Below are 27,550 nucleotides of genomic sequence, written 5' to 3'. Positions count from 1 at the left end.
AAAGATTAGAGGCATTTCCAAGTATTTTCTGAAGTGAGGCAGAGGGAAGAAAATCTGTATGGAAACATCGAGACAGCACAAAACCCAACACAAAGTGGAAGGTAGAACATGTGTAAAATAGAAATTGAAATGATAGAACAAATGATATTTGGAGTTCCTGAGTGTTTATAATATATTTTTTTCCAAATAACTTCACATAAGTGCCAGAGAAGAAGAGCTTACTTGAGTTGAATTGTTTTGCTTTATGATGCCATTCCCATAACAGCTAGCTAGTCAACACTTTTAGGGTGGAAGCTTCTTTCAAGTAACTGACAGAAAATTATGCACAATATTTGAGTTGCGTCTCATCAGTTCAAATAATTTAAATTTATGTTGTACAGGGAGCATAATTTCTCTGTCCTCTCTTCATCTTCCCAAACATAATGTATGAATGTAAAATTCTAGAGTAGAATAAAGATGTGCATTCAGCAGTAGTCATATGTGGATGCCTAAGGAAAAGTACAAGACCACAGATACTATAAATTATACTTTCCTCTAGTTCTTTTCCATTTTTTTAGTAAGTGACTTCCTGCGCTAAATATACTTAATATGTATTTTCAGTAACCCACAGTAGTTTTCTTTTTCATGTAGTTGACTGTTGTTCACTTGAACCATTGTAAACTTTTAGTATTCACAGTATCCTTTTGCAAGAAGTTGCACATATTAGTTTTCTCTGAGTCTGGCTGCTGCTGACCTATTTTGTTTTGGTTTTTTCTCCCTTTATTAAATGACATCATAAATAGCTGATTCCTAGCTAAACTCTATATCTCCCTAATAATTTTGGAGACCTCTGTCAAGTACCTCTCTCTACTTCCCATCATCCTTTGAAAAAAATTGTAAGTCATTACTTCGTGTGGAAACTAGTCTGTATCCCTGATTATCTTGTTCTATTTTCTTTTTTTTTTTTTTTTTTTGAGTTAGAAAGGGCTATTGTATACAACACTCAATATATTAGTGAACCATGGATATACACATGATCTTCATGTTGTCTGCTTTGTCTGAATTCCTAAGATTTTATTTTTTTTGGACTGCTATTTAGCATTGAGTTGCCATATTTTCTTTCTGAATATTTACTTACAATATTTCTTATATCATAATAACAAAATTTTATTCTTGATTGCTAATAGTTTCTCATGTGTTTAGTGAACAGTTATGTTCATGTGTTTAATAATAACAGTTAGTTATTATTTTTCTGATATGCATAATTTTATATGTACACACATAGAACCTCATTTGCCTTTATATCTCCTGGTCGTACAGTACCATGAAGTCACCCAGCAGTTTGTCTCAATTGTCCCTTTAATAGTTTGGATTGGAACTTTAATGATCTTCTAGATCCAGCCCCTGCCATGGTTGCCAGGTTGTTCAAGGCCCCATCCTGTCCATCTCCTTATTTTGAGGGAGCATTGTGTTTAGGTACCCAAGGAATCCATTCCAAATTTGAAAGCAGAGCTGTTAATGATCCAGATGGAAGATGATGAGTCAGGTTTTCTATATGTGAACACTTTGTGCAAAAATATTTTTTAATGGAACCTGAGTGAAAATATTGATCTTAATAACTCATCAGCCTAAAAAGGGTAGCTCTCTGTGCTGTACTGTATATTTACAAATGATCTTGACAAGATGCAAATACTGAAATTACATAGTCTGGTGATACAAGGGTGTTAAAATTAGCAAATATGAAGATGGAGAACTGGAGAAAGACCTTGCTACTCTGAGGTAATGATGAATGAAAATAATCATAAAGCAGTTCACATAGGATAAATAATTTTAAAATGTTCAGTGGTGAACTTCATTCTTTTGAATGTGGTTTTGCAGGTTCTGTGAAAATAATAGGTTAGTGCTTACTAACAATGCTGGTCTCCGGATCTCAGAGGGGATGTAGTAGAACTGGAAAAAGCACACTGGTGATGATCAAAATCAATGAATGACCAAATAGTTGAAGAGGTAAATGAGGGGGCATATGGTAGGGGTGTATTCCCTGTGTAGGACTGAAAGGTGAACAGGGAGCAACCACACACTGCCTTCCTGTACAAGGGTTAATGAATCTCAAATGTAACTAGCGAAAGACAAACTGGAAACAAAGATGTGCTTCCCACAGCATGGAGTTAGGTTACAATTTGCTTTATGAGCATTACGGGTGGTAAAGTTTTCATGGTTCAGAAAAGTTCTGATGAACTTGGAGACAAAAAAAGTTAAATACCATCCTTGGCACTTTGTGTTTTTTGTCCCAGCTTGCTATATCCCCAGAAAATATTCTGGCAAGGGTAATCACATGCTCTGTGTGTCTTTGTATTTTTCCCTAGACATCAGCTGCTGGCCATAGTCAGGGACAGAAGATTGGACTAGGTGGATCTTTGGTCTGATGCAACCTGTCTCCTCTTCTGATTAGCTGTCCATGGTATCTGCTTTTCTCCTGTCTGACCTAATTTTTTTTTTCTGCTGCAAATTAAGTTGATATTTTTGGATTTGTCCCTACTTTAAATACCTTTGCCAAAGTTCCATTTTGGTTCTTTAATGCCTATCTTCCATTTCAAACCTTGAAGGACCTTAGGATTAGGAGCTCAAGTTTCAGTCACTGTTGCTTGAAGCCACCTTCAACTGCAGCTATAAAACAAGCGCATACTCTGATCAAGCCACATTGCTGACTGAAGCTCCGGTACCTTTGTAGTTTCCAGCACCAATATTTTTTAGGGACAAACTGGTTAGGCAGTCTTAGATGAGATACAGCCATCTCCTTTGTTGTTGTGTATTGTGCTTGTAGATTTGATGTTGCCTGAGCCCATGTGATGATTGTGAAATATTCTGTGAACAAGAGAGGCTTCCTGGCACTGTACAGAACCTCTCTCTACAGCCAGGCCAAACTGAAGATGAAGTAGTAACTTGTGCTGCTCTGCTGGCAGTATATCATATGTTTATTCACCTGCCTTAGTGCCTCCTTCCTTCGCCAGAGCCAGGCACCAAGCCATTTCCCACCTCTCCTGTCATTTGGCAGTGCATAAGGACCCACTTATGTGGCTATGTCCTACTCTCTGGTGCTAGGGGTGTTGACAGCAGTGTTGAATTGGTCTTGGCAAGAGTGTCACTGTGGTTTTTAATCTTTGTGCCTGACTTTTTTAGTGGTCTTGATCTGCTGCTGAAAAGTACAATGCTCCTTGAACAACTGAGGTGTTACTGCATAAACTGTAACATGATGCTCTGTCTTCCCTCCTTAACTCTGTCAGGGATTGCTGTGTTGTGTGGCAGGATGGGCGTATGTTCCCCTCGCTGAGGAGTCCTGTCAGAGTTTGGTAGATGTCCTGCACTGTGTGGACTCCCTCATGTTCGTCCTGTCAGCTAGGCTCTTTTGGAGTCATCCTGCTTGGTGTAGTAGTTGCTGTCCTCATTTCACACATTAGCAAAAAGCAGAGCTTTATTTAAGAGCTGTATTTAAGGAGATGGCACACCTATCTACTCACAGCCTGTGTCCTCTCTTTATCACAATACTGCAGCAGATTTAGTTATGTGCCCTAAAGGTAAGGATTCTAAGAGATCAGACATTACAGACTGAAAAAAGATCTTTTCCTCTGTTCTTTTTCCTGTTCTGCTTAGCAAGCTGTCAGGCTTCACTCACTATGTCTTTGCAATGTGCTTTATACACTGATATATCAAGAGAATGCTCAGGTTTTGTTAGTGAGTCCAGGTCACTTCATGGCTGGTGCTGCAGGCTCAGCACAATGCTGTGAGAGCAGTCATGTGGCTGCCAGCTGCACTGCTTCTGTGCCACTGGCAGCCCTCTTGATCACTTGAATGCTGTCAGTGCAGACAACATTTTGCTATTCACATGCTGTCTATCTGAATGTCTCATCAAAGTTTCTCTGCCAATTTTCTTGTATTTTCCAAAAAGTTAATTGTTATTTCCATTTATAATTAGAGTTTGCCCTGAACTTTAGTTGTTTGGATTAAGCATTTAGCTGTGTATATTCCCTTGCATCATTCTCACACAGTCCTTAGCAGCAGTTCTTCTCTGTAAATTGCTATGTATCTACTCTGAAAAGTTTTTCATAGGCTTTGGCAGAAGTTCTTCAGAGCAGTGTATTGCTTGCCTTCTCGTCTCCTCTAGTTGTGTGTTGTATGCATGTGCTGGGCATTTATATTTTTCTTTTCTGAGAAAATGGATTTATGAAATAATATATAGTACTAGTCAAAAGGTCAATAGTTTGGAGCATCTTAAAAGATCAATTTATGTTATTCCTTGGAATATAAATGGTGAACTATTAATATTCTGAGTTTATCCTAAAAGGATGACTTACTATTCCAACATTTCAAAAAACTGGAAGCAAAGATTTTAATTTTGCTGATAAATCCAGACTGTAATTAGTTTGATATTGTAACACTGTGCCACTGTTTAAAATATCTTAATTGTTTGACTTCAAGCTGTCTTTGTTCAAAACCACACTTCACTACCACTTTCCTACAATGAAAATTTTCTTAGGATCTTAAAAACTATTATTGTAAAACCTTGTCTAATTAAGGTAATTGCAGAACTGACTTTCCATTTTCAAGTTTGTTTGAAGAAGGCTTGAGAAGTAAAACAAATTTTTATTGCAAAAGTCCATGGTTCTAGTTCTATTTAGGTTTGTTATCAATACCACAACAGTCTTAGTGAATCTAAGACACTGAAATACAGGTTTGTTTTTTTTAAACAAGTGACATTTTAGGGTTTTAAAATTAATTTTTGAGAAATTAATAAGGTTTCACAATCTGCTTTTTGATTTGGAACTCACTCAGAGTTGTGGGAAAAAATTGAGAGTGAATTTCACTTCCCCAAGGGTTAGGTTCCCACAATAGTATTGAAGGCTTTGCGCCTGAGGTTGAAGTTCAACAACTGGTGTCAGTTGAAAGCAACACAGTTGTCCAGCCTTTCCCTGTTCCCTACAGCTAACTTCTATTTGTTTTCTGACATAAGCCTTTGTGCTCTAGTGGGACAGATCAAATTAGGAAATTAACTCAAGCATGTGCCATGGTAAAAATGTCATGGATTAAATAGAGTTTTTGATATATAACTCATTCTAATTCTCCCCTGACTGAATTTTTCTGTTTTTCTAAAGGTGATAAATTACATTATGTTTCTCTGATAGGTGTCACAACCATATAATCTCCCCCTGTCACGTGCATGCAGATGCTTTCCTTTCTGTATGGCAAGATATAGTGTACCCTTATTTTAGTTGGTCTGATCAAGAAACACTGAAGTTTACTTCAATGCAAATGCTTTTAAGTCCAATTTAATTTTCAAGTTGTAAATTCTATTTTGGACTTGAAGAGGGTTTTGTGAGCCTAAAACTTGTATGGTTTTGCGACATTAATTAGTTGGTTTAGTGAGAGATAATACACTCCTTTGATAAACATTGCCTTACTTGGGTTTACATAATATTTTGGTACTGAATTCTCTTGCAAACTGAAAATAGCGTGGTAGCTTGAAACATATATATTTTTAAAATAAAACTGGAAACTAAATGTTATATTTTTAACTCCATCTTCCAACTGAGACAATTTCACCACCTTTGTAATAGCAACTGCAGAAGTTGCCAGGAGGAAATACAGACTCTTTGGCAATAGCACACAAGGCAGTTGGGAGCTTTTCACACCTGGAATCTGCAAATGGTGATGAGTATTTTTGGCACCCAAGCATTTGAGAAAGGAAAACCTAAAATTACATTGGTTCTGTGTTGAATTTTTTAAAGATTTTCTTCACAACCAGTACAGTTGGAAATTTAAGTCAAGATTTTAAATCCAGTTTTCTCATTGATGTGATGAATGATGATTTTTCAAAACACCAGCTTTTAATGGATGTATTTAGAAAATAGTCAGGTTTAAGTGTAGGATGGCTTTCTAGTTTGGATGTTCGAATAGACGCATTTAAATAATTTATATCACTAGAATTAACAATTTGAACATGTTCTTAGCCTTTCTAAGGCAGTGGGCTTTGCTGTAAATGTGGTGAAATGAGGACCTTTGAGCATTTCCTGCCCTGATTTTCTCTTTATGCTGGCCTTTTAAAATGTTCTTTGTTCTTCAAGTTCTGCTTAAAAGTAGAAAATACAGAAATGGAAATCATCTTAGGCAGATTTCAGTTGGTTTACTAATTTTTTGAATGAGTTGAAGGCAGGCAGGTAGAGGTCCTAGTATGCTCAGAGAGTTCCTAATAGCAAGGGGTCGATACTATTCTATAGTGGAGGCAACACGACATGTGTTCCTTTCTATGGAACAGAAGTAATCTTCTGTGCTCCCTTGCTTTGTCCTGGAACTTACAGTACCTACATTAAGCCAAAATTGTCTGTGCTACTTTTTCAACCTTAGGTCTGAATTTAAGCATCTATAAAGGCTGGTAAACAGAGGTTGGCTTCAGTTCAGGCTATCTCTAAGGGAATTATATACATGCACACAAATTACATTAAAGGATTGCCCTTTTTTCTGGAAATTTTGCACTGTTATTTTCAAATACCATATAATCTCTTAGTGTACTTGGATGGGGTAAATTCATCTTTTGCAAGGCTAATGTGTAGTTAAAATCAGTTAAAGTGAATAGAAAGGTTTTAAATAATGGATGTCTGTACAGCATTCTGGATATTAGCTCTAATGCTCCTTTACCTGTTCTTGTTTTATACTGTAATCATTTCCCAGCAAAGGCTTATGTTATGGAACAGTCTATCCTCATTCTCTTGTCCTAGTTACTCCATGACCTCTCACCTGGAAATAAATTTGACAGAGGGCTAATTGTCTTTCATTGTAGTTGTGTTATCTTGAAAAGTGCCTCTGAAGTGACAAACTGATGAGTTCATGAATACAGAATTTAATTATATATATTGCAATTAGAGTGACTGTTACTTTTTTAGGAGAATTGTAACAACATGTTTGTTTTGCCGAAAATAGCCTTACTGCCACCTAAAAAACTGCACTGCTAAAGGATTCATCTGCTGAATGAGTAAGGGAAAGCTTGCACCTTAACTGTGTGTCATTAATTATTCATCTGCTTCAGTAGAATACAGAACATGCTGGAGCTTTCTTAAGTTGTTAACAGTATTATAGCCTGTTAAAGAGCTGTTCTGAAAACAATGTATCTCAGTAATACAAATGCAACGGTATTTACTTTTATGAGTCTTTAATTCAGAGAAATTTCAGTTTCAATCTTGACCTGAGAACCACCTCCAAAGAATTCATATTTATATCTGTCCAAAAGTCCTTTAAATGTAGTCATCTCTAGTAATGTCCTTTTCTTCTGTATAAATTTGGGGAAGGTGATTGTAGTCTAAATTGCACCTACTAGAGTACATGTTATCTGTTACTCGATAAGGAATATAAAGATATTTATCCACTGCAGTACATCAATAATTAACAGATTTGCAGATTGTACAGTGTTAAGACCATTAGAGAACACATCAGAGCAATGAAACTCTGCCTAGGTCAGATTGTGAATAAGGTCTTTAAAAACCATATTCTTGTAGCAAGAATATGCCTGAGTGTAAGGATGGAGGTGTATAAGTGTTATAGGGTATAACTATATAAGTGTATAAGTGTCTGATAGTGTTGTGGTTTAGCAAAAGTATAAAGCATTTTCAGACTTAAATTAGGGAAATAAGACTTCTATCACAAAGAAGTAATAAGAAAAACTTTTCTCCATATTAGCAATCAGTATGATAGAGTCTAATTCAGTGTGGATGTCTAACTCAATGTTGCTGTCCACACCACAAGAAAAATGTGGAGCAAGGAGAGGGGTTTTGAAGGAGGACCATATAAAAGACCCATGGCTGTGAAGGAAGGCATAAAACTAAATGTATTAATTTACAGGAAGTTAAAAAAGTATTTTTAGGTGTTTAAATGAAGTGAAATTACTGGAAATGGAATTTGGTTACCAAAACTGTAACCTGTGGTAAAAAGTTAAAATTAAATGCATTAAACCTTGAAACAAAGCAAGTTATGTTTATTGTGAGGAAAGAAACTTACTGGAACATGTTAGCAGTGAAGAACATTTGGAGTCTTACATATTAGTGCGTGCAAATTCACTGAAATGGGTTGAAGCTATGAAATGGCCTGATCAGGTAAAGGTTTGGGCCAATTTCAAGCCTTCTGAAATTTGTCACTGAATCCTTCTTCTGCTTTACTTGAAGTCTTGAAAAAAATAGGCTTCTTCAAATTGACATCAACATGTTTGTAATGCTTGCAGTTGATTATTAAGCTTCAGGAGGAGCTTAGCACCTTGTCTTCAGGGGCTCACGAGAGAACTTTTGCCTCCCATGCAGGACAGTTCAATGGATCCTGGTGTTTTATGGCTTTGAATACCTGGTTTTTATGATATAGAATAGATATGGTTGCTTTGTAATGATCTAGGATGACAAGAGATTTAACAAGGAATTAGTGTATTAGAATAGGATTGAGGAATTGTGTACAAATGAAGATTTTGTTACCCTGACCATGCAGATATTACATACAGCAATAGAGTACTTCTACGACAATTCTTAAAATACAGGGTGGTTCGTTGAATGTATGTGTTGGACCTTTGCATTCTGGGCCAGTTGCTGATGCTCTCTTAGTCTGCTCAAGAACTGACAAATGCACAGCTGCCAGAAATACTTGTCAGAGTTGTGACTATAAATTGTAAATTTAAATGTATTAAAAAAAGAAAAAATTAAGTATCAAATCAGGAATCAAGGCTAATAGCAGAATTAACAAAAACTCTGAACTGTCATATCTTTGATTTAATAAAGCACTTTTCCTACAGGCGATGAATTTTGTTCACGTTTGAAAGCTTCAGCAAAAAATCTTACTTGCAATTTTAGATTTTGCTCTGGTGAAATGAATAGTTTCACCATTACTTGTTTTAAGCAAATATCAGGAAAAAATAAACCCTCTTGGAATTCCAGTATAGAAGTGAACAATTTGTCAAGACCAACCCATGCTTTGATGGAACTGGCAGGTGGTAGAAAGAAAATCAAACATTTGAGTTAAAATGGGGAAAAGGGGAAAAGCCACTGTATGTGCTTTAAGTATATAATTTTGGAAATAGATCTTTTCCCCTTCATTAGTGGGTTTTTGTTTAATCTTTGTTCCTGAGTGTGTTGTGATAATTCTGTTAGAAAAGACAGTGAGTGTGGTCAGTGGTTAGTAACGGTAAGGGGTTCACATAAATGGCTCTAGTTCTTTTTAGAATTTTGACCTTATCTGCAGGGAAGAATTTACTATCACCAGTAGAATTTGAATTGGTTTAGTTCAACCTGATTAAATTGCAGGATGGATGCTGTTACTCGCAATACACAATCTTAATTTGGTTTCCCTTCCCTCGTTTGAATTAAATCAGTTTAGGCTATGTATTCTGAATGAACACTCCTTTACAGTCACGTAACGCACTCTCATTGGGTGTAAATTTAGATCCTCACCCAATCCAGATTAATGTTTCTCCAGAGGGGTTTCTTTTATTTGGAGTTGGTTCAACTGTCATAATGTCCAATTTAAGCAAAAAGGTGTAAATACAACATGAAAAAGAAATATCAAAAAAACATGGAAAACAGCCACAGCTTCTGTCGTGTCAAACAAATGTTTGTCTTAAAAAGCCAGGTTGTTCAAGCAGTGGAGTGTTTACTAAAAAAGCATCTTTTAGTCCCAGTAGTAAGATTGGCAGTTAGCCACATGGATGGCCATACTGCTGATTTAAATCAGAATGATTTTACCAGTTTTGCATATCATTTGTGTATTGATTCAGGGAGAGAAGCATTGTTCACTTGCAGTTATGCTATTTTGAAAGCCATGGAAATAACCTAAAGCAAACATACTTTTCAAAGAGCATTGTCTTTGGATAAGAGGGCTTATATAAACAGTTACATTTGTATAATTACACCAGTGTAACAATAAGCCCTGTTCTAGAAAAGCTCAAAGAATTGAAATAAACTTTTAATTGGTTGTATAGGTTGCTGATGGGAGCCATTACGGATATGTTAATCTCCAAAGTACGATTTTTTATAATACTATCTATAATCCAATTCAGCAATGATTGCTAAAACCAGAAAATAAAAAAATGAACTGTCAAAATTACCAAAGACAGGGTTTTTTCCCTTACCAAAACCAGTTGTTTATAGCCTGAGATAATTGTACTTAAGATGTATTTAATCAGAAATAATCCTAGCTATGTGAAACACATTGTAAAATGTGAAGTAGTCTGTATACAGTGCAACTGAAACTTAAGTATCTATTTCTAACATTGTAATTTTTTGCTTAATATTATTTTAATGTTGTTATATATTACTATAAATTAATGAAACAATTATTCCATAAGTTATTAATTAGATTATTTAATTAGCTAATAATTTTAAAAGGGATTATTAAAATTAGGTTTAAATGTAATTATACCTTGCAGCAATTTGAAACTGCTTGTGGAATATACCTCTGAAAATGTTTAAGTTTATTAGTTCTATATTGAGATTGGTATTGTAGATTTGGGACAGAGCAAGTTGGAAAATTAAGGAAGGCTATCCTTGAATTTTTTTCTGTACTGGAAACCGTTTGACTAAAATTTCAATGTTAGTCATTGTGGGATACAAAAACTAGTTAAGGTGCTAGATGAGAAACAAAACTTCTGCTGTATTTCTTGTTATTCTGTTAATCACTGAGTTCTGCTCTGTTTCTGCAGTGACTGGTTAAATGGAAGCCATTCCTGGGATCTGGATGGTTTCTACTGACGCAGACTTTGCATAGCAGCTCCATCACCTCAGGAGGTTGCAATGAGTGGAGGAGGGGATCAGCCTGACATCCTCAGTGTGGGAATATTGGTCAAAGAAAGATGGAAGGTGGTGAGTATGCCTTCCTGCAATTCTGTGTCTTCTTTTCTTTTTAGAAAAAAGTGGTTTGTGCTTTGAAATTAATTTGAAAATTCTTGTGAGATATATTTTGCTTAGTAATTTAATTAATTGTGAATGAGCTTTAAAACTACTTGTTTCTCTTACCCTACTTTAAAGAAAAGTGATGAGGATTTAAGGTGGGTTATTTTTTTTTTCCCTGATAAGGACCTAGGAGAGCTCTTAAATCCCAATGTAGTGCCTGATCCAATCACAACTGGAAGAGTACTGTTAGTATATTGAACCCAATGAGCCAGTGATTGTATCAGTCCATTTCGGAGATCAGTCAGATGCCCTGCCCTGAAACCAGTAGGTTTGTGAGATATGTTACTCCTTATAGGAAGATTTTTCAGGGCCTTGCTGCTCTTCCTTTTGTTTGTTGGATTTTATGGCATAGATTTATTCTCAGCTCATTTGTATTCATTTGATTGTGTGCCAGCATTGGCTTTGCCATAAATAGCTCTGTTCCCTTTTGCTGTTCATATCCTTGATTTGCATCTTGAGGGAAATAGTATCCAGTTGAAGCTATTTTTGCTGGGAGAAACAGGCTGAGTTCTTGTAGCTCCTTCTCCATTCCTCTTGATCACTTTGTTTTTTTTAACTTAGAATTTTTAAAAAGGGGAAAAAAAAGACCAGTTCACAATAGAACATTTAGAGTATCTGTGTGTGTGTAGTAGGCTATGAATGGATTTTGAATTGCTCACTTTATATTACTCCCCTATTTCAAGTTTTTTAGAACTGTAAGACTGAACATAGAAGATACAAATTCATAATTAATTTTAAATTCATAAGAGAGAATTATTTCAACTGTCTTGTACCCTATCTTTCACTTAAATATGCAAGAAGCTGATATTAACTTTGTGTAGGAAATCTTTGTATTTCCTTTCAGGTAAATAGAACCTAAATAGCTATCTCTGGAGTATAAGTATTTGTAAAATACTTGCTTATATTTAATCTCAATACAGCAGTGAAGTAAAAGCAGAAAGCGTAGTCTTAAATCAGATCAAATAGTATAAAATACCATTTAAAATACAATAATATACAAAATATAATAGATAATAACATACATATCACTAGCCACAAAACCACTTAGTTGTCTGATGTATGCAACAGTGGCTGTGTTTTCTTCAGGTTTATTTTCTTTTCTATGTAATGAAGACTGCTGATGACATAAGTGTCTTCTGGAAAATTTTGCAAGTATGCTGAAGTTAATTTCATGTAATTATACATTTTCGCTTATATGTTTTCCAGATACAGTATTACAGGTAGATGAGTGCAAAGTATTTCCTGTGGGTAGTTCTTCAATTTCTTCTCTTCTGTAGCAAACATTAAGGATTTCTTGATGGCATCTAAGGCAATAGACTTCCTGAATTCAGGATTTCATAGGAGTGGCTCCCAGCAGAAGAAACTGAAGTGTGGTTTTTGGATTTTTTTGCTGTTGAGCACCTTGTTCATTGCAGTTGTGAAGACCATATCTAAAATTTTTGGACATGAACGTTTTAAAAAACCATGTTCAATTTAGTTTAATTTTAACCTAGACATTATTTAGGGTGATTCTGTTTTGAAAAGTAAGCATAAAAAAATTATAAAATATTTTTTCCCCAGCGACAACCCCCTTCTCTAGTGTTGTCTGTTAGCATTTGCTTTTATTCTTTGTTGATGCCTTTCCTCATGCCTCTTTTTTGCCTTTGAAACATTTATTATAATCCCTACTTGGAAAGACTTGCTTGTAATGATAATTGATTTTAGATATGTTTAAGAATGCCATTCAATATGTAGTGTAAGCAAAAAGATAAAACTTGTTGGAAATTGTATGCTTTAGCCTGGAAGCATATAAAGGCACAGAAGGCAAAGAGAGAATGGCGAGAAAGAGTTTGGGGTGTGAGATGCTAAATGCAAAAAGAGAAGGCTGAAACTAATGAACAAGGTGGGAAATTGTAATGCAGGTGTAAACAAGGACAATGTGGTCCTCGTCGAGGTAAAAGATGTTGAGCAGGTGTGGCAGGAGACCAGTATGGTTGAGTGGTCACCGCCTGTGTAAACTGGAAAGCAAAATGCAAATGAACAGAAGGTGGGAGCAGGGATGGGCTGCCCAAGATTACCCTGGAAATGTTGCCTCAGTGTGATGAATATATGGGAAAGCCAGAGCTCAGCTGGCAGTTGTAACTGGTGAAGGATGTGAAAAGCAAAAAAAAAATCTTCTATAGGGATGCTGACAGCAAGAAAAAGACCAAAGAAAACATGGACTTATTGTTGAATGTGTGTGACTCGATGACAAAGGACATGGAAAGTATTTTTTTCTGTAATCAAAGAGAAGTTAATTTGTGCCTGGAGCTACTGAGTGGTGTCATTATTGGGTGTATGTTAATGATTCTTGTGTACTTTAGCTGAAGATATAAATTTATCTGTTTATTTTGTTACTGTAGTGGTGGTTTTGTTTGTTTTAAATATATTTTCAGCACATATGTAGAGAAACAATGCTTTCAGAGGCAGTCTTTCGTGGTCTGGCCATTTCTCAAAGCTGGTAAATGAAGTTAGATGATAAATGTGTCTACATTTGTAAGGGGGTGAGGATGGCTGTGTCACCTCTTTCCTTTTCCTCTCACCTTTTCCACCATGTATTCTCACTGGTGTGCTTGTACTATGCTGAAAATTCATGTGTTATCTGTTATCTTCTTTATTCATAAAGCCTAGGCTATTTTAAAAAATGTTTTTCCTGCTCAGTCAAATGTCTGATGGTGTTAATTAGGAGACATCAGATTACTTTTCAGAATCTGAAGATAGGTCAGCATATTGCTGCTCTCTAGAACCCTGGACAGTTTAGATGACATTTTATACAGTGTAGTCATATAATGTTAGCAACTGTATGCTTTCAGATGACATTTAGAAAACCATATTAGTCTTAGGGTAAGTTCTTTTTTGTCTCCTTTTCTCTTTTATCAGCTTTAGAATGTTAGCCAGGGGAGGCATTTTGTGAAACAGCATTGACATTTTTGATATTGAAAACCAAAGAGGTGCCTGTTCCCTGTGACCACTTAAAGCAGAGTGAAAAAAACATGTTTTAATATTTGCTCTGAAGGTAGTGCAAACTAATTAGTATGCTATGAGCATTCTTTTTACCTCTTTCTTGCACAGATGAAACTTTCAGTGCTGCAAGTTTCTTGAGTCTGTCTGTTAATAAGAATGATATTGGTGAATTTTAAGTGAATGTGAGTAACATTTGAGATGTATCTTCAAAGATAATCTTAGCCATTTCTCATAATTTATGATTTAGCTGCTGTATGTAAGTCTTTCCACATAACAGATAATACTGCCTCTTTTCAGGAAGTCCAAAAACTGGTATGACTTTATTCCATATTATTCAGTGTGCATATTTCTGAAAGGACAAAAAGATGATATATTTTAAAAATGTGACTGTGCATTTGTATTTAAAGATCTCTGGGCTGTGTGTGACTATTTGAGGAATGACTTTATTCAGCATGCTGGCTTTGCCCAGATTCATGCTGGGAATACGACTGCACTCTTCTATTATGCTATATACAATAGTGCAGATGGGGATCAGGTGTGTTCTCTTCCAAACTGTGGTTAGCCGTACCTTGGTCAATAATTCAGTAGTGCTTTTATGTACTGAAGAATATAATTATTATTTTTAAATCTATTTGTAATAAAATAGGGTTTGCAGTATGACAGGCAGAACAAAGAAGTATTGCTGTTTTATTTTCTTTCTTCTCCCCTCTTTAAATTATGTTTTTGTTTTTTCTTTTTCCCCAATATAGTTGAGGAAAATAGGAGGTGGAGGATTTGGAGAAATTTACGATGCACTGGACTTGCTTACTCGGGAAAATGTTGCGCTGAAGGTCGAATCAGCTCAGCAGCCAAAGCAAGTGCTGAAAATGGAAGTAGCTGTGTTGAAGAAGCTGCAAGGTAGGGCTATACCTTGGATATGTGAGAACTAGAATGTCAGTGTATCTTCTTTAAAAAATAATTGTAATTACAATAATATTTTTAGTAAATATTTCCTATATTCTGCACGTTCTTGGTAAATGATTATTAAAAGTGGAATAGGAGCTCTTTCAGATGCTGAAAGTTTTGCTACAGTGAAGCTTTTGTTTGAAGTGGGATGAAATGAAAATAAAACAAACAATAATTCCATTGCTGCAAAAATCTTGGTTCAGATTTAGTTTATTCTGAATCCATATCTTCTCTTTGTTTTTTGCTCTAGACTTTGTTATTCTTGTTTTTATTTTTTCTTCTAAGATTTTTTTTTCTGTACTATGTAGCATTGAATATTTGAGGGTCCTTCATGTAGCATATGCGTTAAGAATGTTTGTTTTCTTTGCTTTGCAGGTATTGCTGAGAATTCTAATCTTGAAATAGGAAACATACTTAAAAAAATCTCCATAAGAAAAAGCCCCGGCTTTAAAATACCGTAACTTGTATGAGAAAACTACTGGCGTATAAAATCCTGACATACTTCCAGGGTTCAATTCCTTGAACCAGAGTTTGGATAGTCACACTTTCTGTACCTTTAGATACTTTAATGAAGTTATCAATACAGAGAAATATGCAGTGACTTCTCTTCATTGGTTCATTGGTTTTTACAACACAAGATTACAGAAAGATAATTTAAACAATTACTTTTTCTTTAAAAAATATTATTTTTAATCTGGAAGATTTTGAATAATACATGCATTCCTGTCAGCAGCCCAATTTTTCCAAACTCTTACTTTGAATAAAACAAAGTCTGCATGACATATGGTGCTGCCTAATGTGCTGTAAAGGCCACACTGCAGCAGGAATTGACAGCCTCTATAGATTTAATAGGGCAAGCATGTCACATGTTATGATGGTAACAAACTGTTCCTATGCTTTTGTCTGTTTCAAGGATTTCACTAAAACATCTACTATTATATAGCTGAGCAGGGAGATTTTCTTCGAATTTTAAAGTTTCTAGTCCAGAGATGAATAGGAAATTTCAATATTGCCAGTTGAAAGTTTGGAAAATATTTGTCAGGTTTCTTGAAAGAAATTATCCTGAAGACAATAAGTTTTGAAGAACAAAATACTCTGTAGCTCCTGGGGTTTTTAAACTCTCAGAATTATTTTTTTCCAAGAGTTTGTGGGTCTTTTTCTGCACTCATGAGCTTGATTCTATTTTACAAAACCCAGAGTCCTTAAAATGGTATAGATGAAACAGCTAAATGATAAGGAAATTAGTAGAGCTGAAAGAAAACACTGCAATTTGGTAGCACTACAATGCCAATGTATTTATGAAATCATGACCTTATATAGGAGTGTGTAACTGGAGTGCATTTTAACTTTCCACTGTAAATTACAGTATGGTGGAATTTCAGTTAAGATATTAGAAAAGGGATTTTTTTGAAATACATGTGGAAAAAAGTTGATGAAATAATAAAATATTTATGTGTGAAAAATTGCCATAGGGCCTTACAGAAGTTATGCTCTCAGAGGAATAATTAGGAAATTATAATTCCAAACAGCCCAAGTCTTCCTACAGAAGAGACTTTGGTTCTATTGAATAATGGGAAACATCTAGATAAAAAGAACAGAACAATAAGACATATGACCAACAGATCCACTGAGGCAAATAATCCACAAAATATATAATCCCAATAAATATTTATGTTATTTTCTCAGTATTATTTCTCTGAGCAAATAATAAATGAAAGCTTTTGTATAACTGAAAACAGATTTTACATGAGATCTTTAACACTTTTGACAATCTTTCTTATGAGAAAACAATCTAAATATGTAATTCCTTACCTTTTATAACTTGTTGCTCTCTTGCACCAAAAAAAAAAAAGAAGAAGAAGTTGGTGGTGGTAGTAACACTAGAAGTGACCTCCAGTCATTGTTGGGGAAGTTTACAACTAACACTGTTACTGCTCTGGTTTTAGACAGGGAATATTGTCAGTGATCAGTAAAGAAAACTTAGCAAAGAGATGGGTCAATGAACCTTTTGCATATATTGTGATTTGTAATTTGCATAGATACAGTACTTTAGTTTTACATGCAGCTTTTTTTATCCATACTTGGAAGGTTTTTTATTAAATAAGGTTATGGTAGGGACCATTTTATGTTTTACAGGAAATCTTTGCTCCTAGGAGCCATTTGCATTAATTTCTTTACCGTCATAAGTTTCATAAGTTTCATTATGGAAGAGCTAAAAGTCTGAAGCATAGGGAAATGAAGAAAAGTGGATGAGAATGGGGAATAGAAAACAACTTTATAATTACTTCTTAAAGATTTTTTATTATTATTTCTAAATGCTTTTTTTATAATATAGAAATTAGTCTTATTTTTGACAATTTTTTTTTTCTTTACATGAAGATTCAGACCAGGTGAAATTGTAAACAGTTCTGTTAGGATATTTTTGTAACAACTTTGTATTATCATACGTCCTCTAAGACCAACTTTTATCTTGTTCTTCTATCCCTTTTTGGTGTGTGTATGTATGAGTATATATATAATTACTCGCCTTTTCTCAATGGGTTTAGGTTCTCTTCTTGCAAGGTGTTCTAGTTACATCGGGCATAGAGAGGAAGGAATAGAATTGTCATGAAAATCCTTTTATTTCAAAATTTGAAAAGTTTCCTCTGTAATAAGACACAATGAGCTTGCAGTGTTGGTGAAGATTTTCTTGATGTGTGGATCTGAGTTATAAAAAATATCGCACAGTTTGTGGAATATTATAAAGAAACAGGCTTTTAGAAGAGAATAAATCAACAGGTGTCTTCTTCTAGTCTGTAGTACTCCTAGGGACATTTTTAGGGTTATAAACATGCTTTTGAATGTATCTGTACTAGAATCTTACTTCACAGAAACTGTGAAACTGATATAAGAATAGATGTTGGCAGAAGTGTAGGGATGCACTATTTCTTACCATTCTTTACTTTCAGAAACTTATGAAATTAAAACAGTGTGGTCATTATTGTGGGGGTAAAATGAGTAATAACTATGTGGTATAATGAAGTATATAGAAGTAGTATCTTTGTATATGGTACAGTGACTAATGAAAAACTTCAAATAAGTTCTTTTTAAGACTCTGAGCTAGCAAAACATGCTGGAATATGTGAGTAATTGTATGACTTCTCTCTTAATTGTGAAGGAGGACTAGGCTCACTGATACAGCCATTTATTACAGCTTAGTCATCAATTACATCTTAATTTTTCTTCTCCCTGCTGTGTCCTAATTATTGTTGCAGAATATTGTTTAACTCTTTAAGTTTCTTATTTTTTCTTAAAAAAAAAAAAAGAAATCTGCTGCAACAGATGGTTGTTTTGTTTAACCATGTTGTTAGGCCATCTGTTCCCACAGTCAGATGGGAGAAGACAGATTTATCGCATCTCACTCAGTGAGAGTGAGACTCACTCAGTTGGTTTCTGTCTCACACAACCTTACAGACTTCTCCCTCACTCATTTACAGCTCTGGAGTGTAATTTAGTGATGGGCTGTGTCTGGTGTAGGCTGTAAAGCTGCTGTAGTGCTACACTGCAGCAACCTGAGGAATGGCACACAGGCTTAGCACCCTCCCTAGGAGATTTTTCAAGGGCAGAGTTGTTCCCTGCAGCCTATTAACATCATCTTCTCACTCTGCAGCTCAGCAGTGTAGCTCACAGGTGTAAGAAAATACTGTTTTCCTGCTGAGGAAAAGGCTGTAGTAGGTGTGTATAGACCCTCTGGAGTGGTGGAGGATCATTCTATTTGAATAAGATATTTACATTCTACTTCTGTCCTTCCTCTTTCCTCAATTTTATATAAAAGTTTCTAGGAAATTTACCACACAAACTGAGTTGGTGCTCCTGTCAAAATGGGATTTCTCTGACTAAACTGAGTTTTAGACATTTACTGAATTAGTCAGATAAAATCTGACTAATATATTTTTCTCTGAAGATGTTCCTTCAGAATACCCACAAGTGGCTGTAAAATTAATCATAAATATTTGAGATGAGACTTCATTAATGGAAACTACAGCAATGAATATACAAAATTTCATCTTGATAAATTTGCTACTAATCCTTTTTCTTCATAAAATTATACTGTCTGTAATATTGCCTGTCTTACTTGAACAAATGGATGGAAAGAAAAAGCGGAGAAAAAACGATGATGCTTAAAGTTTAGCACTTACATATTTGCAGAAATGTAGAGATATCTTTTAAAATAAATTATTTTGATAAATCCTGTCAGATTTTCATTGTTTAAAAGAGCCTACCAACCTGTTTTAATTGGATGTGGCAGGCAGCTTCCTGAGGAAGCAAGAAACAGGCAACCACTTTTCTGTCAAGTTTGAAATTGAATTGAAAACATTTAGAAGCTGTAGGGTCAAGTTTTATGGTTTTGATGGAGCTACAGGTGCAGCAGTAGCAAAAAGTCTCCTCAGATCTGTAGCTAGACATTAGGGTGTTCTGAAAACAGTAATGAGTGGGGTGGGGATTCCCTGGTTATAGCGTTCTTGTAATCCTAAAGGTAAAGAAATTAATGATATAAATAATAGGTGACAAATTTTACACATCTTTAGCAAACACTTGAGATCATCAGCTTTCTGTCGGCTGTAGCTTCCATTGGTGTGAGAAAGGAAGGTAAATGGCCTGACGAACTTTACTCCTACAGTTCCCTGTTCTGTCATAGAGTGGGGCAGATTGGGATCATAAGGGGTCACAGCTTTTCTCTAAGTCAATGAACACTGGTACCAAAATGACAAGAGGTTTGCATTCCCATTCTGTTTCCAGCTGCAGCCTTTGGCTTGCCTTTTCCTCTGTATTTACCTGGGGAATCTTCTGCTTTGATTTACAACTGCAGGATAGCAAGGAGATTATTTTTGACCTGTCTTCTCTGCAGTTTGCTCCTAGGACAGGAGGAGGCTTTAAAGAAAATCGGCTTAAACAAAACTCTGATTTTTTTTCCCCCTTTTTCAGTACACCTGAGCTGAATTTATCTTTTGTAGCTAAACAGCAATGATTGTGTTCTAGACACAGATATTAATAAATTAGATTAGTTGAATTACATTTTCTACAATTTTTTGATATAAAACATAACTCACAGGTAGTACTACTGTTTTCTTTCATCATGGCATCCGCAGCTTATAGAAAAGAGGAAGATTAGCTAGGAATATTGTCTATTACAAACCATTAGATTTGTAAGAAAATAACCTTCTCCAGTCCGAAATGTCTCCAATTTGTGGACATTTAGGCATGATGTCATGCATGTTTTCTTATGGAAGAGTGAGAGCTGTGGTTGTGGGAGAAAGCTTCTCTTTAATTGCAGGTAGAACTAACTTTGGTTTTATTGCTATTGAACTGTGTGGGCTTAATTTATTATTTTACATATTTTCCAGTAATTTCCTAGCTATTTTCAGGAATAAACCACAGAATTTCATTATTATTGGCTAATTTGCTTCTTTTTCTCTTAGGAAAAGATCATGTCTGTAGATTCATAGGATGTGGACGGAATGACAGATTTAACTATGTGGTCATGCAGTTGCAGGTTAGTGTATCAAAGTGTTCAATGTTTGCTTGTGTCTTTAGGTTTATTAGCCAAGTGTATATGAATATACCAGTGACATTTTGAGGATGCTAAACAAGCAAACAAAAAACCCTCCAAAGATCACAATGCATTGTAGTAAGTGAATGTAAATTGAGCACATCCTTATATCTTTTTCCTTTTATATCCTTTCCATAATTCTCTCAAAAGGGAGAAAGCTTGCATCCTGAGAAAGACCTGACTGTTGGAAGAGTGAACTGTAATGTCTTCTGAGATATTTTACCTTTCTTTTTAGTCTTCACTTGAAGATAGTCTAAAATGTATTATATGAGTCTCTGTATTTTGTTGGCTTTTTTATAAAAATGAAAATTATCCTATGCAAGTAAAAGAAAACACTTCATTTTACTAAAAGACTTGTTCATTAAAAAGGGATAAAATAGGTGCTTAGTACTTAGAGTTATGGGGTTAATGTCCTTTGTCATCCTGGTGAATATGAATAATGAACAAAGTATGTTCTAGTTCCTACTCTTGTTCATCTGTTATTTTAGAAGAACAACAGTTCTATGATGTCATGGGGTTGCATTTCCTACATAATATATTTTTCATCTGTTTGATATAATGTGTAACTAAATTATGTACTTTTCCTTAAAGAAGTGAGTGTGAAGAAGTCTTCATGAGCATTTTCTCAGTGGCCTTTTTTGGGTGTTACAAAAATACAACTTTAAGTAATTGTGTTTGTACTGGTCTACTAATAGGGATTAGTTTGTTCCATGTTTTTAGGAATAGACAGGTACTAAGTTTGCATTTTCAAAAGCAAATTCTAAACTTAGTGTTGGAGATACTTGTGGACATACAGTCATTACGTTTAGGTGTGATGTGTTACCTGTGAGTGTAAAAATAGGTATTGAGAGTATTTCATGGTTAATCATGAACCACTAAAGAAGAAGTAGGAAGACTTTACAGCATCTGTGAATCTTGCTATTGGTATTTTTTTATGAAGATGTCCTTTTAATTTTATCAGGGTCGGAACTTGGCAGACCTGCGTCGTAGCCAATCCCGTGGGACGTTCACCATTAGTACCACTCTGCGGCTTGGGAAGCAGATTTTGGAATCTATTGAAAGTATTCATTCTGTGGGATTCCTGCACAGGGACATAAAACCAGTAAGTCTGCCCATTAAATCAAAACAGGCAAGTAAGATGTGGTCATTAGATGGCTGCATAAGTAAGAATAGCTTCTATACTAGCTGCTAAAATGCAAAAATGAGAAAGGATGGAAAATTGAATGTTTAATCATCAGATAGGGTAGATTTTTTTCTATTAATTAATGTTGGATTACAGTAAGAGTAACTTTGGTATTTTTCAGTCTTTGTCTCCATTTTAGGCCTCCTTGCAATTTGCTGTAGTTAAAACTTCCAACCCTTATCTTTAGCATTATGTAACCAAGAGTATTTGCCATGAGATATGACATAATGTGCTTGACTACTGGCAATTTATATTGTCATATAATAAATCTAAAAGAATAGATACTAACTGTAGAGTGTATTTATAAGTCCTTCAATAGCAGTTTTTATGTATTTAATGTTTTCAACAAACAAGAATGTGAAAGACAGACTGTATGAGGAAACTATTTTATTGTGAAATTCTTATTAGATCTATTGTTAATAGGTTAGTATGAGGAGACTGCCATCCTGGTAGTATCATGCTTGTGTTCTTACTATTTTCTATTTTTCTTTGAATTTATTCCTGAAATTCAATCACCTATTTTTGATATTGCTCTGTATGACAAATATCATTAGAACTCTGAAGTGCCAGAATTTGTAAATGAGGAAAAATAGGCAAATCTTTGTGTTTTCAATCGATGCAAATATAGTTTGTTATTGTATTTGAGGGGTTCCCAGACAAAGGGAGAAAGGAATGATGAATCTGACTCCATGTTCTCAGAAGGCTAATTTACTATTTTAAGATACTATATTATATTAAAGAATACTAAACTAAACTATACTAAAGAATAGAGATACTTACAAAAGGCTAACAAGATGATAATGAAAACTCATGACTCCTTCCAGAGCCCTGACACAGCTTGGCCGTGATTGGCCATTAAGTCAAAACAATTCACATGAAACTAATGGAATCACCTATTGGTAAACAATGTCCAAAAAGATTCCAAAGCAGCAAAACACAGGAGAAGCAAATCAGATAATTATTGTTTTCTTTTTTTCTCTGAGGCTTCTCAGCTTCAGGAACAAAATCTTGGGCAAAGAGATTTTTCCAGAAAATATGATGGTGACAGTTTGTTGTATCTGACATATATTGCTAAGTTTCCTGTCAGCTGAATGATGCTTACATAAAACTTCCAACAAGTTTCTGTACATTAGGAAAATTTAATTTCCATCACTTCTTCCTGGCAACTTTTTATAAAACTTGTATTCCCCCAACCCATCCCCATTTAAGCCTTCATTTAATAGGAAAAGAGCATAGAGGCAGTGAATGTCAAGTGAAGTTGGTGAGAAAAATTAGCTGGAGCTAACTGTGCTTTGTGCTGAACTCAGATCTTGAAATCCTTGATTGTTTGTTTTCCTTGAGACCAATTAAGCAACACTGAAATTCTGTGTGTAGGTGACATGATTAGAAAATTCTTGTTAAAAATTAATATACTCTACATGATAAAGTAAGATGACAAGCTCTTTGGACAATTTAGGCCACTGTTCAGATATGCTAAGTTGGATGCCTGTTTCTCTTAACAACATTTTCTTCAAATTTATTGGGAGTTCAATAGAAGTTAAAACATGGAAGGATGGAGAAATAGAATATGAATTTTCTGATTGTGTTATTGCATTAATATGTGAACATATTGAATCCTGTGTGTATTCATCTATTATCTGTCTGTATTTCTTCCTAGTCAAACTTCGCAATGGGACGTTTTCCAAGCACCTGTAGGAAGTGTTTTATGCTGGATTTCGGCTTAGCACGGCAATTTACCAACTCATGTGGGGATGTCAGACCAGTAAGATTTTTTTCACAGTTGAAACCCAAATTCTTGAATGTGGTAGTATGCTGTCTTTTCTCCTGGAGAAGTGTGGGAGTTGCATCGAACTGTTGTAAGCTTGACAAACACCATCCCCAGTCAGAAATGCCATGTGATTTATAAATTATGTTTAAAGATTGGCAGTAGGGAATGAGTCAGGTTTCTGGTTTTTGGCTTGAGACAGAGTTGTACATCTAAGATACTTTGGGATAATCTGTCATTTGGTTTGGAAAATCAAGTGATAAATAGGTCTTCATTAAATATCAGAAAAATATTCCAGAGCTGAATTTCACTTGCTGTTTTATATTGCATTTAAAAAAACCCCAAAACCCAACCACAAAAAAAAATGAGGAGAAAATGTAAAATCAGACACTAAACTGAATACATATAATCTGAAAGAGAAAGTCTGAATCACTAAAACAGTGATAGGACACATCATTATCGGGACTGTAATTTCAAATTTAACTTTTTCCTTACAGGAAAATATTGTCCCTCTTAATAAAGAGGGGTAAAAGGCCATTTCAGGAAATTACAGGAAGGAGTATTTTAAGGGACAATTTTACATAATGAAAATGTGTTCAAGCTTTATTAGTCCGCCCCAGTATCTGAGCATACTGTCAAAAGCAAATGCCTTTATTGCTCATCTGAAGGATCCAGGGATTTTACATTCTCTTGGGTTATTCAGTTAGCAGAGACAGTTTCCCACTTGTTCCAGATATTAGCCTTAAAATTAATTTGTCATAGTTGCAGATTTCTTCTTGTAGTATCATTTTACTATAGTGGTCTATGTGAATCTTCAAAACGGAAAGAAAAACCTAAAGCATAAAGCAAAAACAAGGCTTTGCACACTTTTTCATGCTACAGATAGTTCTCTCTCAGAATTACTACTCTAAAATAAAACATTTTTAACTGCTAATTTTGAGAGATTCATTTTACCAAAGCTGCCCTGTCTTCCAGCTGTCTGAATGACTATGATTTTGAGGAGCTGACTTCAAGGAGAGAGGGATATGTCTGTTGTATTCAGTAATAAGATATTTGTAAAGTGAATAAATATGTTGAAGAGAGTAGTGAAGAGTTGCAGTTTATTAAGTAGCATGATCTGACGCTATTACCTGGCTAAAACTTAAAAATCAGAAACAAACATTTATTGCATTTTGTTTGTTTGTGAAAGATGAATGAAAGGTAACAGCTTCTGATACTAAATTCTATATGGTGGGAACAATAGTAGGATGCGGGTATTTGGGGTACATGTAGATTAAATTATAAAATGGAGGTTGATAAGGAACTACTAATTGGTGGGAGGAGCCTTCTCTGGGAATGGAAAGGATCAGGAGAGAGAAAATTGGGTGTCGGAGGAACAAAAACTGCTGGGGATGATGTAGGCTGTTAAAAGAAGGAAGGATGAAGCACAGGCAAGCAAATAAATTGTTGGAGAGAGGAAGCCAATAAATGAATTAATGATGTAGATAAGAATTGATTACTGCAAAGCAGGGTAATTAGAATTTAATTGTAGGGATACTCTAATCATCAAGCAAATACGTTTAGCAGGATGCAAATTTAGTATATTTATGAGATTCATAGTCTGCTGTTTATTGCTTTTTGGGGGTGCAGTACCTAACATTTTTGTTGTTGTTGCTATTGTCTTAGAGATAGCTGAAGTAAATAGTAGCATATTTTTGGTTTTTTAATGGAAGCAGAGAATAAATGATTCTTTTTGCATGTAAACCTAACTTCATACAGCCATGAATTTCCATGTCTCTGTTTACATGCTGAAAATGGAAAGTGAGGGTGTCAGCTGTGGTACAGAAATAGAAAACCTTGAGGGACAAAATGCGAAGGACATTTGCATTCTTAACATCATCAGTACTGCAGCCAGCTCTTAGGCAGTTGTCAACACTTCTGTTTTAAATGGAACCTTAACCACAACTGTTTTCTGAGGAACTACTAAATTTAATACAAAGAAAGCAAAATAAAATAAAATAATAAGCCATTAGTCTTTGCTGTTAAAAAGATTAACCTTTAAAACAGAATTTTAGGTCATAGTTCTTTAAAAATCCATAATTTCAACCATCATATATTATTAAACTGAGTTTTGTGGTCTTTTATTTATGTGGATTGCAAATTATAAATAAGTGAATTTTATTTTTTTTACAAAGAAGATGGTATAATATATATGCAAGCTGTGGTGAAAAAGCTAGGGAGTAACAGAATTAAAACCCTATCCATAAGAAGGTGGCATTTTGATAAAACCTTTTCATCTAAAACACCAGTGGTTTTCTACTTGGTATACAGGTCTTATTGGCGTGCAGCCTAAAGAATTGTTCAGGTTAACAGCCAGTCCCCTAAATCTGATGATTTGGACTCAGCAAAGAGATTTGAAGGAGAAATTTCCCTTTTGCCCAATTTGGTGTTTAGTTTGGAATGTGGGATTCCTTTATTGAGACTATCGTGACTAGTAGGTTGAAATGTATTCAGAGGAGAATAGTTTTTTTGTGAAATTGTTGTATTTTTGATAAATAAGACTTTTTAGGTCAAGGGGAGAGCTACCCTATGACTACATCCCCCCATTTCCCCACCTATCTCCTGCTTTTCCCCATGACTACATTTTAGGTCATTCTTCAGTGGTTACTTAAATAAAGTTAAGAGCTTCATCAGAGATCTCATTGTCATATATACAGCATGACCTTAATTTCAAGTGTCTAAATTTTCCTATATTTATTTGAAAACAAGTAAAAAATCAAAATTGCATTATTTGTAACATTAAGTAGATTTAAAGTATTGTACTGTACTTACTTACTCTGAACATTAACAGAAATATTCAAATCCAAAGGCAACAGAGTATCCACCAACATTTTCTGAGGCACTACACATGCTCTTTACTGGTGACCTGTTAGTGACAAAAATTGTCTTTGACTTCTGCTAAAGCAGGAGATGCACCAGCTGCTCTACAGTCTGACCCTTAAAAATGCTGTGAAAGCAATTGTGAATGCAAATGTCCAGATTTTTTATTGTCTAGGGAAGCAGTTACAAAGCTGTTCAAATCAAACAGTGAATGTTATTCCATATCAGGTATTTCTGTACAAATCAGCTAAGTGCTGCTTGCCTTTCATCAGTGCCCTCAGGTTCTGAGGATTTTCCAGCAAATGGGGTTTTATCTTCAAGTTTCACTTTAAGGTACAGGTGGTGTCCTAGAAATGTAGTATAAGAAGCTGAATACTTTAAAAAAAAAAACATACACAAAGCCAAAACAAAGAACCAATAAAATAATGGAACACCCCCCTGCCCCAATAAACAAATAAACAAATAAGCAACCCAAAACAATCCTGCACAGAATACTTCACAAAAATGTATTGGTAGATAAAAAAGCAGAGTGTTATATCCATTTTGAAAGCTTTGGAAGTCTACTGTACTTCAATTACATACAGGGACAGAAGGAATAAATTTCTTATATACTGGAATTTTCATTTGGTTTTTTACTTGTGAAAATTTGGGAATGGTTATGCATTTGAATTGCATGGATGCTTCTTCTAGTAAGATTCTGGATTATCTTGATTGCTGAGGAAGTCTAGAGAATACTTCAATGTTGTTCTGCCCTACCTCCTCTCATCTTGGCAGAAGAATTGCAGATTATTCATTTCTGTATTTGGAAGAGAACGTTGTTTTTATGGTGCTGAAATAGTGGAAGCTATATCCATTAAATGCTTTTTATGATGAGGGAAAAGGAGTGGGATAGTTTTGAGAACTAAAGGAGCCAATGGTGAAGCTACACTATTATAAACAAAATGGTCACTGCAAGTCTTTTGTCTTCTTTGAAAACTATTTGGACCCATGGACAACTTAAGGTTCTCAATCTCCTTTTTAAGTAAATGCTGTTATAGCAAACATTGATACAACTTTAAGTAATAAGACTCAGAAGTGGTCCACAGATAGTGTTGACTAAAACTGGTGCAGGTTTTTTTGTTTGCCCCAGTGCTCTTCATGATTTAGAATTATGCTGGTAACTACTGAATAATCCCTTGACTGTGTGAATTTATTATAAATAAAAATCTGTATACTGGAAGTTGTTCAAGTATAGTTACTGATGGCATTCCTAATAAAATTTGGAATAAAATGAGACC

At 34.9% G+C, this 27,550-nt stretch overlaps 1 protein-coding gene across 4 annotated transcripts in view; it reads left to right on the top strand.

Moving 5' to 3' along the window:
• TTBK2 (tau tubulin kinase 2) overlaps positions 1 to 27,550 on the top strand; it is an 81,160-nt gene that overhangs the window by 11,707 nt on the left and 41,903 nt on the right. For all 4 annotated transcript variants that reach the window (XM_030948794.1, XM_030948793.1, XM_030948795.1 and 1 more), the window contains 5 exons: positions 10,700 to 10,859; positions 14,681 to 14,828; positions 20,336 to 20,409; positions 21,428 to 21,568; positions 23,307 to 23,411. In XM_030948794.1, the coding sequence (XP_030804654.1) occupies positions 10,791 to 10,859; positions 14,681 to 14,828; positions 20,336 to 20,409; positions 21,428 to 21,568; positions 23,307 to 23,411 (537 nt within the window). In that variant the 5' untranslated portion in view covers positions 10,700 to 10,790. The remainder of the gene's footprint in view (positions 1 to 10,699; positions 10,860 to 14,680; positions 14,829 to 20,335; positions 20,410 to 21,427; positions 21,569 to 23,306; positions 23,412 to 27,550) is intronic.

The sequence above is a fragment of the Camarhynchus parvulus genome, chromosome 5 (assembly GCF_901933205.1).
Source record: "Camarhynchus parvulus chromosome 5, STF_HiC, whole genome shotgun sequence".
Lineage (NCBI taxonomy): Eukaryota > Metazoa > Chordata > Aves > Passeriformes > Thraupidae > Camarhynchus > Camarhynchus parvulus.
The sequence above is the reverse complement of the archived record's forward strand: the minus strand, read 5'-3'. Positions and strand labels throughout refer to the sequence as shown.